At 34.5% G+C, this 20,867-nt stretch overlaps 2 protein-coding genes across 2 annotated transcripts in view; both read right to left on the bottom strand.

The window, feature by feature from the left end:
- LOC134667338 (lysophospholipid acyltransferase 7-like) overlaps positions 1 to 20,867 on the bottom strand; it is a 470,374-nt gene that overhangs the window by 33,042 nt on the left and 416,465 nt on the right. The window lies entirely within an intron of this gene.
- LOC134667339 (coiled-coil domain-containing protein 96-like) overlaps positions 1,716 to 20,867 on the bottom strand; it is a 77,969-nt gene continuing 58,817 nt past the window's right edge. The window contains exons 7-10 of the mRNA XM_063524697.1: positions 4,601 to 4,802; positions 3,282 to 3,457; positions 2,864 to 2,968; positions 1,716 to 1,941 (exon numbers count right to left, since the gene is read on the bottom strand). Of these exons, the coding sequence (XP_063380767.1) occupies positions 1,822 to 1,941; positions 2,864 to 2,968; positions 3,282 to 3,457; positions 4,601 to 4,802 (603 nt within the window). The 3' untranslated portion in view covers positions 1,716 to 1,821. The remainder of the gene's footprint in view (positions 1,942 to 2,863; positions 2,969 to 3,281; positions 3,458 to 4,600; positions 4,803 to 20,867) is intronic.

The following is a 20,867-nucleotide window of genomic DNA, read 5'->3' as shown; positions in this document are numbered from 1 at the left end:
GTATCCACCTAATGTTCCATACCTACCTAAAGGTCTATTTTGTTATGGATGAATATGACAGCTGACGAAAGCTGACTGTCAACAAGCGAATTGTCAAAATTTAATTGTTTAAGTAATTTTGTGCCTTTGATTTCTCTTGTTATAGTACATACATTAGCATAACTGCTAATGTAACTATTGTTTCATGAAGAAAACCCGATAAACTTAACTTTTGTAAAAATAATTATATTTACAAAATAAAACCCCAGTTTTTACTTTTATTAAAAGTTTTATTTTAACAATTTTTTCCTGCTTGGTTGGTGGTGGTGGTTTTTTCAAGCAAATACTTAAAATATTTTGAAACCGTCAGAATAAATAAAAAAATATATTAAAATAAAGTTAGTAGATAAGTAGCTAAAATAACCCGTGGGTAAATAATAGATTACAATCCAAAAGACGGTTCTTTCCTTTGCATGGAATTTGACAGATCTCTCACGTTTTGAAGAGTCCGCAGCAAGCTGGGCGGAATTTCTCTTTCCCATACAAACGAAGTTTCGATCGCGGTTTAAAACTAGGTACTTACGTGTTAGTTTGTAATAAAACTTTGCACATACAATAACATGAACCTAATTGGGGTTTTTAGATTTGTCTCGATGAGTATTAATTAGTTGCCTGTTGTAAGAAAAGTACAGTCAGTACAAAATGATTTTTTTTGGCATAAACTCATTTATCTTATGTACCTGACGCTACATAAACGAATTGCAATCGTATTGCAAGTACAAAGTTCCAGAGCAATATAGCAACTCGTTTTGAAATTGAAATGAGAGCGTAAGTAGGTACGGTTTTATGGCGAACCGAGCTACGTAATTTTTCTTTAACTTTGCTCGTGACCACATCTGTTTAGATAATCGTGCTCTTGAGAGAAAACTTAGACTAGGTACGTTAGTAATTTAACAAAATATGTTGTCTGAGTTTCATCGAATACGTACATACAAAGTAAGTACCTAAGTTATTTTAACACATGTGTTAAATACGAATAAAACATATTCAGCCTCGCTAGACAGTTCTAAACTCCCGCCTGTATTTGTTTAGGACCTTGCAAACATTTTAAGCCACCTATTGGCTTTTTGTAAAAAACAATATTTGTTGCTCTACATGGCACGACCGAGGTTTGCAAATTTTGGTAAATAACCTTGTTACATACATTCACGGAATACATTATTTGTTCTGTGCCTACATTAGACGTTGACTTCCTAAACATGGAGACTAAGCGAAATGCTTTACTGATAAAGAAGAGACTGCATGGTACAGTCACCTGCTATAATATGTCACACACACACAACAAAGGCCGCAAAAATATCGGGCACGATCTTATTTGTAAAGCCATAAGAGCGTGTCACATATCTAAATCGCATGTAAATTACCTTCTCTTTGTATATCTCGTTATAATTAAATATATTACATATATTCTATATTGTATATATAGTTAACAACCCTATTGGACTTTAACCTTATTATGTAACCTGGGGGCCGATTTTTGAATTTCGGTCGCTCGATTTCGTCACTCGAAAATCGGTGGAAAACGGAGAAATGCAAATTTTTGAGATACGAGCGATCAAAATTTGGAATCTAGTTGTATTGGCCACTCGATTTCAATTCTATTAGTAGAATTTAAACGCCTATTAGTGGAGATATCATTTAACGAAATACACGAAATCGAGTGGTCGAATTTCAAAAATCGTCCCCCTGTAACCTTCAAAGAGTAACATATTATTCCAGGCGACTGTACACTATGGGGCACAATGTTCGTTATACACATTTTAGACAGGTAAGTTTTCCAGATTAATTGTTGCTAACGCCATCTGCCTGCTGCTGCATTAGATTGCGCGCTAATCTTACCTTTTCAGTGGTTTTGCGAATTAATTCTTCTAGGCGTTTTTTCTTTTCTCTCATTGTTTCGACCTGTGTAAATAAAATGTAATTTATATCCCATATATTTATAAAACTTTACAAGCTTCAATTAGAAAATTGAATGCTTTATCCCTTTCCTTTTTAGAAAAACTTAATTCAAAAAGACAGATTACGACAAAGCTAATCGAGACTTGTAGCGCGTTTATGAATAACGTCATTTGAGTTTCATGGAATTGTCTATAAAATCAGAGTAAAACTAATTTAGTTGTACATTGTGAGTGAATAATTTTGAAATGTGTAGTAAGGTACGTTATGAATGTATTTAATTTTAATTCAATTATTCAATAAAAGTGTTCTTTGATTTACTTGTGCAATAAATGTACTCCAACAAAAATTTATTACATTAAAACAATCATATGTACATAGGCAAAGGGTTAGGTAATATATATGTGGGTAGGGTAGAAAAGTGGTTTCAATCGATGTGTGGAAGGGCGGCACCGTCGTCGAACCCAAGCCACCTGGCGGTCGACTTAAAACGGTGGCGTGTGCCTCGGATACACATGCTGGTGGCGCGTATAACGGCGATACTGATCCGCGATTGTGTAATAAATAGATACTCCCGTATTTGAACTTCAAGATATTCACAAGAGACGACACGTACTAGATCCATTCTTGATACGTTATAGTTTAGATATCGACTAGTTCTCTTTTGCAGCGCAATTCGGGCAACCAATGTCACTTTTACGTTAGATAGAGTAAGATACCTATCTATTAGATGTGAATTGGATCTCTAACTCATATCCTGTGGAAATCGTTCAAGAGTATCTCCAGAATCGCACAACAGTCAAATTTGACTTGTTAGATCTTAAACATATCGTTATCGTATCTTGGTGATGTCCAAAAGATATCTAATAGATATCTATTTCAAAATCCGAATCGCGCCCTATGCATTAATTATACTTCTGTAACTTACCTCATCCATAGCGTTTTGGTAGTCACGCAACAAGTCCTTTCTGGTAAGGAGGCCCGCCTTCAGTCGCTCGGCCGCCAAGCACCAGCGAAGTTTGTCACGCCGGTTCTAGATTTAATAAAACAAAATTAGATCGTAACAAATTTTTTCAGTGACATGTTGTTTATTTTAAATACCTATAAGGAAAAAAATACCTTGTGAGTCGTTTACAAAAATTCAAAACGTCGGAACTGGTAACAAATGTGGATGCTTTACGAAAAAAAAAAAAATTAAAAACTTAGGTATGACATTATATAAAACACTAATAATTTGGAATTCAATTTAAAAATATTTTTTTATTTATTTCTATAATAGTTAGATAGTGCGCATAGTCTAATAAACATATTCTAACATCGGTGTTAACATTACAGTTCATTCTTACTTTGATAACACTCATATCCTCTCGGGCTCTAAAATACTCCATCTCCGCATCCCCAAGATCGCCCTCTGTTATGTCGATCACATGATCAGTGTGATGCATCTTCTCTCTGATGTGTGCCAAGATCTGGTTATGCTCCACGCAGTTATTACGGTTCTTGATGAGCTCATCCTCCCGTTCTGGTAATAAAAATGGTATTCCTGGCTAAGTGGATACTGGGGGCCAATTAGTGACACGTTTATTTGTCAACGGAGAGTGGAAAGTTTGGGGATAGTAATGGTAATAATGGTCGTAAAAGATTTATTTCATTGTTGGACAGTAAAACGTTCCTTAAGTGTGATATCACGTTGCTAGTACATAAAAAATTCAGAAAGTTAAAGTTTACGTCTTATAACTTCCCAAACGTCTTAATAATGCACTGTAGCCTCGGAGTAATTAACAACGGAGCCGCCATTAACAGGCGTTCCCCTCTGTCGAAAATAGGCGGCCAATGGTCAACCACATGTCAACCATATGTATGGACTGACGTTTATCTGACATGACGTACCTATACATTTGATGTGCCCCTCCCCCGCAAAAAACGGCAGACTATTTTGTACCGAAAATTTTAGACATGGCGTCTCCGTTGTTAATTACTCCGAGACTGTAGCCGACATCATGATTTTTATAGGGTAAACTAACTTTAACCCTTTCAATTATCGCCATTAAACTCGCATCCCTTTTTGCCAAGAGGATTTTACCTGAAGACATGTTCGTGATGTGTGATAGTATTTGTTTTAAAAGGGGGCAAAGCTGTCATTTAACCCGTCGTTCTAATATTGATTCTAATTTGAGTGTTGCGAGGGTTTTAAGGCACGAGGATTAAACAAATTTTGCTCCCGAGTGACAACAGTTTTCACCACACCAACGCGAGGAAAATTCAACAATATCAAATCATCACTTAAATTCAATCAATTCCACCTAATCTAGCTTAACAGCTTAGCGCTTATCTAGGGTTTGCAATCCGGATCCGAAATGTATGAAATTATCCGGATCTGGATCCGGATCCGCGGATCTTCCCATACATTTCGGATCCGTCGTGCAAACCCTACGCTTATCCTAACGCATATTATAATTTATTATTAAAGTAATTCTTGACGTATTGACATTAAAATAGGGGCTGATATAAACGGCGTGCGAACTCGCATACGAGTTTCATTACATTGCGGGCTATGATAGGTTGGTTGTATTAGACGTAACCCATTTTCCGCAATGTAACCATGTAACTAAAATCGCATGCGAATTCGCGCGCCGTGTAACTTCGGGTTTTGATAAAACCGGACCTTCTATTTTGTTCATAAAGTTCTCGTTGTCGCAACGCAGCTGCTCGTATTGGGCCACGTAGAGCCCAGGCCCCAGCTTTTCCAGCTTCCTGATGATGCCGTCCAGCTCTGTCACCGCGTTCCTCACTCTGATGTAGCGGAGACGGAGCGCAGCTGTCTGCTCCGCCTTCCGACATTGCAGGGTCAAAAACCGCGTCAATGTCTAGAAAATTGAACATCGGCGTCATTCATCATCATCACTATTTACCTGTAGTTTTTTTTAATTATAATTATGTAATCTTGAATGCAAATAACATGTACGAGAGGCCAAAAATTTATAGTAGACTATAGTTCGTTTTTTAGCATAAGTAAAAGACTACTGCGCGATCTTGACATGTCTTTTAATTGAAAAACGCTTTTTAATAATTTTTAAGAAAAAAAAACCGACTTCCATGGGGGCCGATGAAAGATTATTGTAGATGGTACACTATGTAGAAAAGGAGGTAAAACCACCCACTTTTCTACTAGCATTTCGCTTCTGTATAATGGCTCCTCTACAGGATGGGCCAACGCCGGCCACTCACGGCCACCACACAAGGGACGCAGCCATGCGGTAGAATGAGATAGCAATATCACTTGCTCCCTCTAACGCATAAATGCGTCCCATGGAGTGGCCGGCGTTGGCCCATCGTGAAGAGGAGCCATGAGGGTCGTAGTTCTAGCCTAACCTAACCCACTCCTCAGATAGCAGTTCGGTTCTGTGCGGATCGCAGTTCGAACCTAATCAAACCCACTTTTCAAGTAGCATTTCGTTTCTGTAAGGCTCGCAGTTCTAACCTAACCTAATCCTTGTTCGGTTCTGTGAGGATCGCAGTTCAAACCTAACCTAACCCACTTAATGGCGCATGCCGTGCGGTGTACGGGGGTTTAAGCGGGAGGGGCTAGTAAGATTGGCATCATCGTACTTTATACCTACATTAATTTTATGATAGGTAATCAATGTAATCATAGTTGTTTATTTAGTTAAGGTATCATAGTGGTTTTCTGGGTCAAGGTCCGAGTCCGGGTCCGAGTCCGGGTCCGAGTCCGGGTCCGTGTCCGGGTCCGAGACCGGGTCCGAGTCCGAATCCGAGTCCGGGTCCGAGTCCGGTTCCGAGTCCGGGTCCGAATCCGGATCCGAGTCCGGGTCCGAACCGGATCCGGGTATGAGTCCGAGTCCAGGTCCCAGTCCAAGTCAAAATCGAAATTCGTAATCACCAAATGTGTACCATGCGTCATTGAAGAGTTCTGTTCTGATCATCATCAGCAGTTCCACTTCATCAAATGCGACAGTTTTTAATGAAAATGCTTGATTTTCTGATGTAAATACAAAAAATCTATACGTAGGCCTTTAATATTTGAGGAGTTCCCTCGATTCCTTATGGATCCCATCATCAGAACTCGAGCTTGACAAAAATGTGGCTTAAAAACTTAACTTGCTTAACGAACATAACGAAAAGGAAAAATCGCCAAACGTGAACTATGCGTCGTTTAAGAGTTCTGTTCTGATCATCATCAGCAGTTCCACTTCATCAAATGCAACAGTTTTTAATGAAAATGCTTGATTTTTTTATGTAAATACAAAAATCTCTATACGCATGCCTTTAAAATTTGAGGAGTTCCCTTGATTCCTCATGGATCCCATCATCAGAACTCGAGCTTGACAAAAATGTGGCTTAAAAACTTAACTTGCTTAACAAACATAACGACGAGGACAAATCGCCAACCGTGAACTATGCGTCGTTGAAGAGTTCTGTTCTAATCATCATCAGCAGTTCCACTTTATCAAATGCAACAGTTTTTAATGAAAGTGCTTGATTTTCTGATGTAAATACAAAAATCTCTATACGCATGCCTTTAAGATTTGAGGAGTTCCCTTGATTCCTCATGGATCCCATCATCAGAACTCGAGCTTGACAAAAATGTGGCTTAAAAACTTAACTTGCTTAAGGGCCACTTGCACCATTCACTAACCCGGGGTTAACCGGTTAAACCATGGAGTTACAATGGTTACCAGTACAATTTGACACTGTGTTAACAGTTTAACCGATTAAGCCCGGGTTAGTGGAATGGTGCAAGTGGGCCTAACAAACATAACGAAGAGGACAAATCGCCAACCGTGAACTATTCGTCGTTAAAGAGTTCCGTTCTGATCATCATCAGCAGTTCCACTTCATCAAATGTCACTTTTTTGGGTGTATAAATAAAAATAAATAATAAATAAAATAAAATAAAATAAAATAAAATAAAATAAAATAAAATAAAATAAAATAAAATAAAATAAAATAAAATAAAATAAAATAAAATAAAATAAAATAAAATAAAATAAAATAAAATAAAATAAAATAAAATAAAATAAAATAAAATAAAATAAAATAAAATAAAATAAAATAAAATAAAATAAAATAAAATAAAATAAAATAAAATAAAATAAAATAAAATAAAATAAAATAAAATAAAATAAAATAAAATTAAATAAAATAAAATAAAATAAAATAAAATAAAATAAAATAAAATTAAATAAAATAAAATAAAATAATATATGCTTGATTTGTTGATAAAAACCCAAAAATCACTATATGTATGCCTTTAAGATTTGAGGAGTTCCCTCGATTCCTCATGGATCCCATCATCAGAACTGGGTTTTGACAAAAACGGGACCAATCTGTATGCATATACATTCAATCAAAAAAATAATTTTCAAAATCGATGTAGTAATGACGGAGATATGGAGTAACAAACATAAAAAAAAATAAAAAAATAAAAAAAAACATACAACCGAATTGATAACCTCCTTCTTTGAGATTTGGAAGTCGGTTAAAAATCAGTAACTACATACGATGAAAACAAACGAATGTACCTACATAATATTTGCCGTAACTTATTTTTCAATAAAATGACACGTCAAGATTGTTTATCTACACACATGTCATTAGTGCTCTATAATACGTTCAGAAACCGTAGGAAATGACAAGCTTTATTACAATCAATTTTACTATGAGAACTTTCTTATCTGTGGTAGTAGGAAAATTTGTACTTTAATGTACATAACGTTATAGATTTTTGTAGGTTATGAGTTTAAATTTGGAACAGCAGTCAAAACTCAAGTAGGTCTCTATTCTAGTATCCATAGATATTAAAACAGTTATCGATACGAAACGTCAATTTAGTATGTTTTTTAAATATAAACCGCACAACATTTGATCTCGAGTGACATGAGAATAGGGACTTCATTCTTTTGTCTAAAATTTAAAAAAACTAAGGATGTGTGACATGCGTGAAAAAAGTTTTCATTCACCACCATTTGACGTACAGTTTATCTTTTAGTTAGTTTTAAGTATGTGTTTAGATAAAGTAGTGTATGTAACTGTACATAATTAGGCATTAAAACACTCGTGTGATCCTATTAAGAAACTCACTAACGTTCGTTTCTTAAACCCACACTCGTATTTTAATGCCTCTCATTATGTAGCAGTCACATAAACTACTATTACCTTTTTTCTAAATGCTATAAAATAGTAAAATACTAACTATAGTAGGGAGTATGTGGTATGGTGTTATTTTGTTTCTAGGAGGTATTATATAATAAAAGACAATACAATGATTCTATCGGTATCTTTGGTGATACCTATGTATTCTGTTGTGGTAATCGTAAAGGACGTAAAGTCAACTATACTAACACCATACATATATGTTGACTATTTGCTCCTTTTTTTATCGTACTGTGACACGGCACTTTGTATGGTTAGCCCAGTTTAACGTTTTTAGGATTGTCTCGAATATAGGATAGTTTTGTTCTATGGCAAGGAAGTCTTTGATGTAGCAACAATATAAATGACAGGCATTCAGCCAATAAGAAACAAATTGAAGCTGATGGTGTTGCTACTTCAAATTAAATCCTAAATTTATGGAATAATATTGATAAATATTTAAATCAAAAACTCAATTTATAAATACAAAATAGGTTGAAATATGTTTAAATAATTAAACATGATTTATTTCTTTAAGTTATACTTACATACAAAAATATTCCATGAATTTCATTAGTTACTGTTATTTTGATTGTGTCATCCCAGGGATAGTTAGGCTTGAGATCATTTCCTGGTTGGTTTTCGCCCTGGATGGGCATCTTTCTTACATAGAACAGTGAAGCGAAATACATCATGCTCTGGTAGCATCGATCAGAGGCTTGGTTATGCAGTAGCCGCTGCATCCATGAGCTAGGGAGCTCATGCAGTTGTTATTTTTGCCACAAACAGTAAGTAGATTATGATAATATATGGATGTCCTCAGGTGCAACTCCTTGTTGAATCTTTATTTGACCATTTCGCTTTGTTTCCAGTCTGCTGGTAAAACAATGTGGTCGGGAGGGAGATCAGAGCTGTGAGATGAGTCCACTCTAGGAATTTCCAGTTGGTGAGAAACTTAGATCATATAATGTCTCTTAGATTAGCAGAGCACATGCTTCTAGTTATTAATCTTGAAATGTTTCTTTCAGCTGACGGGGTTTTTGTTTTTATATTATTACAAATGTGAATTCAGTCACATATCAGAGTATGGAAGTCTGTCCATATTCCTAAAACTTCAAGTGTGTCTGGTGAGCACTTCGCTGTGAGGATTTCGCTCTTCTGCTGGGTGGAGAAGACGTCACCTTCAAACTGAGACCTTAGTCCTTCGGTGGCACTCTGCAGTGTCGGGTCAGATTCCTGCTGCTGCAAAATCGGCTCCGGCACAGCGGAGGATGACACGTCGGGCTTGAACTGGTGGAACATGTAAGGATCATTATTTATTAATAGCTTATATTTTGATCATTCTTACTTTTGGTTATGATTAATTTATAAAAGAGTATCAATTGACTCATACTTGTCACTGGTTCCCGCCATGTTGAATTATTATAAAAGACGGGTACCTCAGTGACAAGTGGCCAGTTCGAGTACGGACAAGTTAGAGTGAAGACGTCTTGAATAATTTATTGTAAATTGATTGTTATTATGTTTGTAACAAATGAATAAAGTTAAAATATTGGTACAAGTAATAGTTTTTTTAATACAGTTGCTCAAAAAGTGCTACTTTACGTGGCTGTTTAGCGTGCGGAAAGTTGGTTATCTCGAACTAGTGCTTTTTACTTTTCCAATTTTTTTAATTTTATACTTGTTCCAATTCACGACTACTTATTGATGAGTGTTAATATAAGTTTCCTTTAAACGTCGTAATCAGCATAAAAACCTACCGTTAATGTAAGAATACGAAAAATATTACATATTTCATATTTAATTACTTACCTCTTCATCATTATAACACGTTTATTTTTTAATATTCAATATTGAAAATTCCGTTCTTAATAAGTTGACTGAATGGAACGGAATAGCTGCCAAACGCCCATAGATATAATATACTTAAAGACGACGTCTAACCGAGCTGTCACTGTTACCACTTTTGTTTAGTGTACGATTAACAATGTTTTTCTTATTTTTTCGCAACTGTATTAAAAAACGTCGTTCGATACACGTGCGGAAATGTCATTCTTCACTCGTCCCGAGTCTATATCTCGGTACTCGTGAAGTAATGACATACCTTCCGCACTAGCATCGAAATGTACTATTATCATCAACCCGGTAATAGTCCAACAACTCAGAAGTTGGATCCAACAAAAATCGATAGGATTTTTGTCCACGCCGCACGAACGTAAGGTTTTCTTTTCTTTTTCGTTTGTATCAGTAAGTAAACTATGTTTACCGGAAAGTGTATTTAATTATGGTAAGTCAGTTCTTTATATTTCTTTTTTTTAATCCCTTTTACTTTAAATAAAATTGGTTTGATAACCTACCGTCAACGTCATATACTGTATATATCATTAAAGATAATCATGATGATTTGCTCAATTTTGGTATGTGTATGTGTAGAAAGAACGTACGAACGGATGACGGGTAATCTCGCTTATAATAAAAATATGGAATATAAAATCTACAGTTGTCATTTAAGCGTTTCTGAATATTACATATGAGTTAGTGAAAATCAGATCAAATGTCATTATAATGCTTCTATCTTATCAAACTCAATTGTATGATGGTGTACCACATCGATTATATCAAACTAAGGACTCATTATTTAGTTTTATTGCGAAGCAAGATAGCATAGTACAACTGTAGTAACGGACTACAGTAGGATATTGTTTTATGTACATTAAGATTTACGATCTGCTGCACCTTTTGAGGTCAGTTTGCGTTTCTAAAAATTGTATGAATACACTGGCTTTGTAACCGTGAAACCGATGAGTAAACTAAAAATAAAATCTTGCCAATTGAATACCTCTGAAGTAAACCCCTGATACGTTTGTATTAGCAATGCCTCTAGTACGAAGTTTTTAAACGCGATTTGCGTCAGTGTATAACTTAGTATTGTTACGAATGCATCTAAGAGATTGCTTTTATTAAAATGTTGGGCATTATAATATATGACCTTTCGGAACTCCACTTTAAAATTATTCTGATCACTATGTAAGTTTATTCATAATATTGCGATTCCATGCGCACAATAACGACAAGATTGATACATTATTTAAAAGAAAATGACGTGTCGATCTAAGTTCAAATTGGAAACCATAATGCAGGGTTACGTTATGTAACTTGTGTACCTAGTGCTATTAGCTATTAATGTTTTTTTTAACCTAGTGGTTTTATGCTGATGTCGGTTTTCATTCAGCGACGCTGCCCAACGCAGCATTACTTATAAAAGCCTCGATGAAGCTAAATGACTAGAACACGTGTTTATAATTATCTCCCTCTTGTATGGAAATACAACACCTCTATGACATGTTGGATGTTAAACGTAATAATAGTATGAATCAGAGTTGGGCACTTATAATTGCAATCTGTGATTAAACTAAAATAAAGCTTAGTCAAATGATTTCATAAGGAGTAAAGTAGCGGTCGTAAAACGAACCTTATTTTAACTGTATCAACTAAAACATTAGTTTCAATAACCATGATAACCATTTTTCTCGAATAATTAAAATAATTTCAAACCCGTGATCGATGATAAAATCATAAGTGTGTCATATCGAATTCAAGCTAATTGATAAACTCATAATAAATTTACAAAATAAGCTGCCGTTGTTAAAACTAACGTTACGATTCTCATTTTTTTTAATTTAACTAATTTTGCCCAACTCTGGTATGGACATACCTACATCTATATTAAATCTCCATGTTATGGAGCGTATGTCGTTTGTTGAATATACGAGTAGTAACTCGTTAACGAATGTACTTATGTAATATGATCTTATTGTGTTTCTATTGCACACTCCTCAAGATACGTAACTCGTAACTTTGTGCGCTGAGCATTAAAGTATTTTTTGTGTCAATTTACACATACTAGATATCGTGGACTTGAATCTCAATGGATTCAATTTGATAACCGGTCACCTTTTGTTTAGACTGTATAACTGTATGTCATCACGCCTAAATTCTATGACTAACGAATGTAATCAGTTTCATCATAACAACCTTGTAAGGGCCAGTAATTTTGGCACGAGTACTTAATCAATGTATATAAATCTATGTGTTACCATGATGATCATGGAGAAATAAGAGGTCGATGGGAAATCGATATGCTTAACTATTTGATATAATATTTGATTGCGAGTTACGCATACTTTAAACATTTAGAAACTCATTTACCCCTTTATTTATAGGATGTGAATATTTTGAATGACGTTAAAGTAAAATCATATTCATAATTGCAGTGTTTTATCTGACAGTAACGGTTGCTACATTTTATTATTTTCGTTTGTTTCTGTAATAGTAGTAAATCATACTTACCTAAATGAAAAAAACAAAGGACCTTAATTGGAATAATAGTGTATTCTGTGGATATCTCTGAAGTTGCGTGTAGTATTGTAAAAGTGTAAAGTTGTAACATTTACGCTTACGCGTAATATGTAGAGCCATATGTAGAGTCATATGTAGTCATATGTAGAGTCATATGTAGTCATATGTAGTCATATGTAGAGTCATATGTAGAGTCATATGTAGAGTCATATGTAGAGTCATATGTAGAGTCATATGTAGAGTCATATGTAGAGTCATATGTAGAGTCATATGTAGAGTCATATGTAGAGTCATATGTAGAGTCATATGTAGAGTCATATGTAGAGTCATATGTAGAGTCATATGTAGTCAGAGCTATACATAGCTATACGTTGAGTGGTTTTCATATAAAGAATCGATGACGTATGTGCAGACGCTAGTATCAGTAGATAGGAAGCGCCATGATAATCGATGTGTTTGTGTAGGTATACACAATATGTAACGCACGTGGATGGACGTGTGAGACTTTAAGGCACGTGGATGAACGTGCGAGACTTTAACGCACGTGGATGAACGTGTGAGACTTTGACGCGCGTGGATGAATGCGCTAGACTTTTGTTCCAACTTTCATAAATATATTTACAACAATTTAAAATAATTAGTCAACCATATATCAGTATAATTTAATCATAAAAACATAATAAACAGTAATAATAATAAGCAAAGAAATTTCACACCTCTATTACTAATATGTTGAGTGGTCATCTGAGTGCAGTTTAGTAGTGATGGGTAGGACATCAATTTAAAATGAGTTTGTATGAGTACCTCATTTTCAAAAATGAGGTGTTACAATGTCTTACTTCAAATGAGGTGAGGTACTGGCATATTTTCAGTATCGGCTACTATATTCTCTGAATTTCTCTGAACTCCATCGGCAAACAAAAACTAGATACAATGGATTTATTTTTATAGTCAAACGCAACTTGTCAGTCAGTAAGAACCAGGAAAGTTATACTCATCCTATTCTTTTGGGTGTATATGATGAATTTCTCTATGTTTGGTATGAGACAGTCCTGGGCCAAACCATATAATATAATTATACTCCTAACATCCTTTACACATAAAAATGTTTAATTTGAATGCAATTCTCGAGGTGAAGAAAAGAACTTGAACAACAGAAGACAGATAAAGTTAAGAAATAAGAATCTAACCAAGGACCTAGCCCCCACATCCTACATAGAAACTTTGATGCTTTTATGAAACTGGTTCTAATTTAGCTGTAAATTATTTTTATTGTTTGTTCAATTTTAATCCTTGCTACTTGATATTATTTACAGTTTAATAATAATATATTTCAATTAGAATAGTAACCTTAAAACTGTAAGACTGTTTTTTAACAAACTAAGGAGAACAAATTCCATATTTTCTTCTAATTAGATATCACTATATATAAAAATAACTAACTTACCACTTCAGATGATTTAACAGCAAAGTGATGTAAATAAAAGCACACTAACATTCGCGCCGCCGGTAACGCAGGCGGCAATATTTTTCACTACATTTTTGCATGCAAAAGACACCAAGGTAGAGCCACGGGTATATTTAAACGTGTAAACAATGTCCCTGTTTAGATATTTCGGTATATATATTAGTATTACCACTATAAGACAAAACTAAATTATCTGAACATCACGATGAACTCGTTGCAAACTTTTGTTATTTGTTCCGTCACTGTGAGCTCAGTCAGCTGTCAGAGGGCCTACCGCGAACCACGTTCGACGTATTGCCTCTCTGTCGCACTTGTAAATTCGTACGTAAGTGTGACAGGGAGGCAACACGTCGAACGTGGTTCCCGGTAGGCCCTCAGCTCACAGCCGCCTATGATTTACGTTTCGTTTCGCACTATTTCCTGTGAATTCAGTTTTACTTTTATCATGATGAGATTGTTGAGTGAAGAAATAGAATAATTAGGTCTATAAATAAACATGCCAATTAATAATCACTATATTTTTGAATTACAGGCAGGCACTAACGCAAAAACGACAATCGAAATTGCTTTATCTGCCTCTATTATATTAATATATTAGCTCGATAGTGTGCGGAAGCGATATAGAGGCATATATGCCTCTCTATCGCTCTTGCATATTCGAGCTGTAGAATAGAGGTTAACGAAAAAACGCGATAAACAGGGTTTTTATTTCGAAGTTGTTTACGAAGAACGGTAACAAAATGTAAAAGTAACAATAACAAGTTCAAATCATTACGTAAAGTACATGTTTATTACACTTACTATTTAATGACTACACTAATGTAAATGATTACATTTTGTATACACCAGCACCACATTATGGACCGTATTATATTTCAATAATTTAAATAATATTTTGGTCGGTATTAATCCTTTACTGTTTTTAAGCATGCTTCGTAAATGCTCACATGCTCAGTCAGAGGACCTACCGCGAACCACGTTCGACGTGTTGCCGCCCTGTCACACTTACCTACGAATTTACAAGTGCGACAGAGAAGCAACACGCCGAACTACGTTCTAATGACTTACATTTCTCGCGCCATTCGGCCATTTTGACAAGTAAGTCAGGATCAAAAAGGCGTAAGATCTATGAAAGCTTGCAGCGCTTACGCTTGTTATCTTTCGAGTTTAATTTTTAACGTATTTTCGTGGTGACGCGAGGCGATATTGAAGTACGGCGCGTGTCTGTCTCACTCCCTCTTTGGGTATTTCTAATTCATTGTTTCATTTTGAAAGAATTTTTGAGGTACACCTCAAACACGTTCATGTCTCATGTCACAAAGAGGCAGTGAGTGGTACAAACTCAACGCATTTCTCGGTGGACCTTTTGTCGTTGCAATAAGGTTTGTAGTTCGGCAGTTGACAGTGTGGGCCATTACTCGTTTCTTCATTTGAGACATTTTGAGTTTTGAATGTCAGCGAGCATGCGAGGACCTAGCGCCTCGTGCCACTCTTTTGCAAGTTGTGAAGAGTGTATGAGTATTTGAGGTTCGCGAGTGAATTTGAAAGGATAAGAGTTTTTTGAAATTTGAAGTGTGTGAATGATTTGTGTGGCAAGAGGTGTTTGTGATGCGCGCGAGTAAATGAGTAAAATGAATAGAGGAGTGAAGTAAGACATTTTTGCGGTATGAAGTACTGCGACAAATTAACAAAATGAGTGGTACAAATGAGGTGCCTCACGAGTGAGCGACTCAACACTACAGTTTAGATTAAAGCGGTATGAAATATCATATTATGTGTGTTATACACGAGTTGGTAAAATCCTAAGATAGTAATAATACTTTTATATTCACAAAAAAAAGAGACGCAGGAATTAGATACCGACACTTGATTAATAAAAGGGAATAACGATTATCGCTCGTTCGTAACTATGAAATTACATGTAATGGAAATCGATACACGCATAGATTAATGATACCTGTTGTCTTAATGTTTAACTTGAACTTAGCTGGGCGCGTGAGCCATAGAGATTAGACATTCATAATGTAAAATATATATAAAACCAATGGTTATTAATGAGGAAAATACGGTAAATTCTCTGCAAAAGAAATAAAAGGTTCTTATGTTTAATTCATAAGTAAAGCTTTTAAATTTACACGGGAAGTCATTTTTCCATTATTTCGATCACCATAGTCCAACATTATTATGAACTTTTATATATCAAATAATAATTGATAAGGTGCTTCGCTTTTAATATACTGTTAAACTGTTCAATATTACTTGACAATTAAACATGATTATTATGCATATGTGAATTTACATATTTCGATAATGAATAATTCATAAGAAAGTCCCATTTATTTGAATGTCAATTTCAATATAAGTTATAAAGTTACAAAAATTAAATATATAATTTTTATTTAATGAGGCTTCAGAAAACGGTTCTTAATTTGTCTCACATTAATTATTTACGAATATCTCGATCTAGTAAAGTAAAATGGTATTATAAATAATATGCAAGATAAACTGTATTCTTTATTGTGTCCAAGGTTTTATACGTGAATTATAACAATAATAATATTTTCCTTGTGACTAACGAATTAATTTATTAATAAGTCTTATTTTCGTAAAGCCAGGATAATTTTAATAATAAACATACTCCAAGCATACATACATAATTACATGCATTAATTGTCGAATATGATTTAATTAGTATTATCATTAATTATTTAGATATGTCCGAAGCAATAACGAATTAGGATAACAAAATGCACCGTAATACCTATTAGACTTGTTTCTGAAAAAAAAACACGACTATAGCTGGAAATTAAATATTTCGTATCAACTACAATAATAAACTTGTTGGTTCAGAAAAAACCTGTTGAAAAAAAAACAAACATAATATTTCTTAGTCACTTGGTAACATGAATATTATTCGATCTAGATTCGCTAAGACTGTTATAATAACCAAATACTTTTTAAAATAAATCACAATGTAGATATTCATCATTCATATGGAATAATCAATTGACTAGTTTATGTCTGATGTTTAAATCCATTTTATGTGATGAGGAATTTGTTCTCGTAATGAAGTTATGAACTTCTGTGATAAAATTATTCATTCGTTCATTTAAATTTACAAAACCTAACGGCTACTTAGTTTTTGTTCTTATAACCTACTTGATGGATCTTTAATGGCTATATTTATGACCTAAGGCGTGTAAATAGTTCAAATGAGGATTAGTCGGTCGCATTCATATAAAATATAAAACTTTGACTATTGATAATAGAAAAAAAAAAACATAATCTGTCAATTATATTATTATTATCAAGATGCTTTTATATCTCGGCATAATTATGATTGCATTCATGTCAACTACGGGCTGGGCCCGAAGATATAAAATCAGAACCATGCATTCTTTATAGAGATGTGACACTTATGTCCTATTTTCATTATTAAACTTTACTGCGCAATACATGATATAGTGAACTATGGACTATTTTAATTGCAAATATTATAATAATTAATACAAATCAGGTACAATATTTGGTAGTCATGTCGTTTATGTACTAAAATATTTGAAACGTGAAAAATAAATTCGTAACATGCTTAAATCGATATAACGATTAAAATATAAAGATGAATAATAATAAAATAAATCAATGAAATAAAACCACGAGTCTTATGCATTCAATAATAATAATAAAAAAAAGGAAGTGTTAATTTCATATATCTAAAGAAAGTCTTAAAAGTTTCAGAACGACCCAGGAGCGTCCAGGTGAAAGGGCCAGGGTTTGGTATTCCATTACCACCCAGGAGTGCCCAGGTAAGAGGGTCGGGGTGTGGAATTACTTCCGACCCAGGAGTGCCTAGGTGAGATGGCCAGGGTGATGACATTCCTGTTCCTTAGCAGAACTAAGGTGCTTTTACGCAGAAATACGATCGTTGACTACACCGCAGAGTCTTAGAATACTGGCATCATGGCAAGCGAAGCTGCGGCTAGTAGCGGCGCGAGATCCGGTGCCCCGTGTTACGCAGCATCAGCGTGGTCGGTGGCACCATTGCAGTTAATGAGAACGTGGCGTCGGTTAGGCAGACGGCGCAACCCGCGGTGACGCAACTATCTTCTGTTGGTGAAGTGATCCGTGTATAGCGGTTTGAATATTTACGTGTAAAAGTGAATAGTGTTGTGTACGTATATTATATTTCTTGAGCATAGTTATTGAAATTTAACAAGTGTTAAAGAAAATTTAATAATGCTAGATTGCGTAATCTTACTATTACATAATGAATTTTCTGTTGTTTAATATTTTATTATGTTTTTGCAGGTCGAACTAATTAAATTTATTCGTTTCTATGATGACATATAGTTTCTTCAACCTTGATAACAGACTTGTGAAACTTCTTCGAAAACCATAATTTGAACGATTAATAATATGTATTATGTTTTGGTATCGGCCACCTATTTCCTAATTATCATTAATTATCATTTTATGAATGCCTAATAATTAACGATAAGACACATTATAATTATAATCCTATTAATAGTAGATATCGTGCAATCATGAGTGCACTTACATGTTTGATATTTTATTTTCTCTTGTTACTTATTATTATTTAATATGCATATTATGTGCATAAATATCATTCACATAGTAATATTGGATCAGTGAATCTTGGTTTGTTTTAATGTATACATTTTAATTTAATTCATTATTTTCATAAATTGGTCTTTTGTTTTTATCATTTTAACTATTTTATATTAAGGTTTGGCGAAGGGTCTCGCCTCGAACAGGATGGCCGAGCTGTAAGGATCATTATTTATTAATAGCTTATATTTTGATCATTCTTACTTTTGGTTATGATTAATTTATAAAAGAGTATCAATTGACTCATACTTGTCACTGGTTCCCGCCATGTTGAATTATTATAAAAGGCGGGTACCTCAGTGACAAGTGGCCAGTTCGAGTACGGACAAGTTAGAGTGAAGACGTCTTGAATAATTTATTGTAAATTGATTGTTATTATGTTTGTAACAAATGAATAAAGTTAAAATATTGGTACAAGTAATAGTTTTTATCATCAACCCGGTAATAGTCCAACAACCATTTGTTATGAGGTTGGTGTACGCTTTCCTTCCATCCTAGAAGCAATTTTCCAAATTTAAAGTTAAAGAATTTAGTAGAATCATATGTGATGGCAAATGATAATTTAGGGACTAACAAATTTAGATAGGTCTGCTTGTAAATCATTTTAGAACCATTTCTGGCACGACCCAGCTCTATCGCCTGACATATATTAATATAAGGTGCTTATGCTAGCTTGATGATTTACATGTAGAATAATTGCCGTGTTTCAAATTAGTAATAAATGATGTGTCACAAAAACTAACGTTTCATTTAATATCCTTTATTGCCCTGAATAGCTGATGGAAATAAGTTTAGCACCTGTTTGAGCTTTTGGTAAGTTTCAGTGTTTATTTAATTTAGTAACTTTAATTGTCCGTGAGTTTCCTCAGGGTGAAGCCCACAGCCGGGCTAGGAAATATACGTGACAGTACTGAAAACATAAAATAAGAAACTAAAAGTTAATACCTAATTACCAACTAGCATCTGTCAATCGCAAGCTAACTTAAAAAAAAACAACGGGTTGCACTCCGGGAGTGCCGACAGAAGTGAAAACTCAATGACTAGTCCAAAATGTCTGCAGCACTATGTGTAATTGACCCATCCTCCTTTCTATTGAAATACTGTAGTTCCGAAATTGCTAGTCAGTGAGCTTGTTTAAAATTCGAAAATAAAAATTGTAGCGTTAATTGTTTAAAATTCAAATAGAAATTGTAAAGTTACCTCGCAGACCTCGCATCTAAATATATTTGGTCATGATATTTTGGTTTTATTCACCAGTACCTAGTAGGATTCACTTTTATTAGCGATTTCATCAAGATGTAGCTTTATTGAATTTTATTTAAGAGTGATATAAAGTTAGAATGTAACTGTGAGATCCTCGTATTTCAACCCGTACAAGATTAGAACCTTTTTCATATAATGTCATTGAGTTTTTCTTTATTGATTTAAATGCCATCTAAATGAGTGGCCATCTAAACGTTACGGTCACGTGATCGCTGTCTCGAGTTTATCATTTTTTCCCCACCTCAGAAAGTGCCCAGCGCCGCTAAAGAAGTTTTCACTTCAAAAAACCGATGTAACTTTTAATTTAATACAAAAAAAAAACATTCTGGAATAGGCAGGTATATTTTTGTTATTTCTAACAGTTACAAGAGGAGTGGCCCTTTTAAACCCATTTATTCATGCGAGCCAATATTAGTAATTGGCAATTTTAAACTCCCAGTGCTATCGCCCTCACACCACATAAAATAGGTACCTACCTACTACGTACTAATACATATTACATTGCTAGATAAAATGTGGACCCTTTCAAATTATCGTGTCACGTTTTACGACTCCTGTGGGAAGGGAAGAGTGCTCATATTCGGGAGAAGGTTCGTTTTCAATACAATATTAGTGTGGTAATATTTTACGGTGTAGGAATGAAATACTTCTAACGTAATGAATTACTTATTTTTAAATAATATGCTAATAAGGCATATTAAATAAATAGGTCTATATTTCCATAAGGATTAAGGATGTTAGCGACAAAGTTAGTCAGACCAAACTAACTCTGCACAGACTTGGTAAGTCACAGTCACCTTTACCCACTGGTGAAGGCGAAGGTGTTTGTCTCCAAAAAAATCTTTTTTTAACTAAAATATGATGTTTAAAGTACGTCTTCGCACTGCACTTTGCCTACTCTCAGTGAATTTACTTTCTTTAATACTCTGTTTTTTGCTTAAATACTTTTATACAAGTTTTTTCCGGTGATGTCGATTACGTGAAATTCCGCACGATACTAATACAATCAACAAAACTAGACACTGGGAAGTGGGTAAAAAATAACAGTAAAGTGTTTATC

This window comes from Cydia fagiglandana, chromosome 9, assembly GCF_963556715.1.
Source record: "Cydia fagiglandana chromosome 9, ilCydFagi1.1, whole genome shotgun sequence".
Lineage (NCBI taxonomy): Eukaryota > Metazoa > Arthropoda > Insecta > Lepidoptera > Tortricidae > Cydia > Cydia fagiglandana.
Note: the sequence above shows the minus strand (reverse complement) of the source record. Positions and strands in the feature narration are given on the sequence as shown.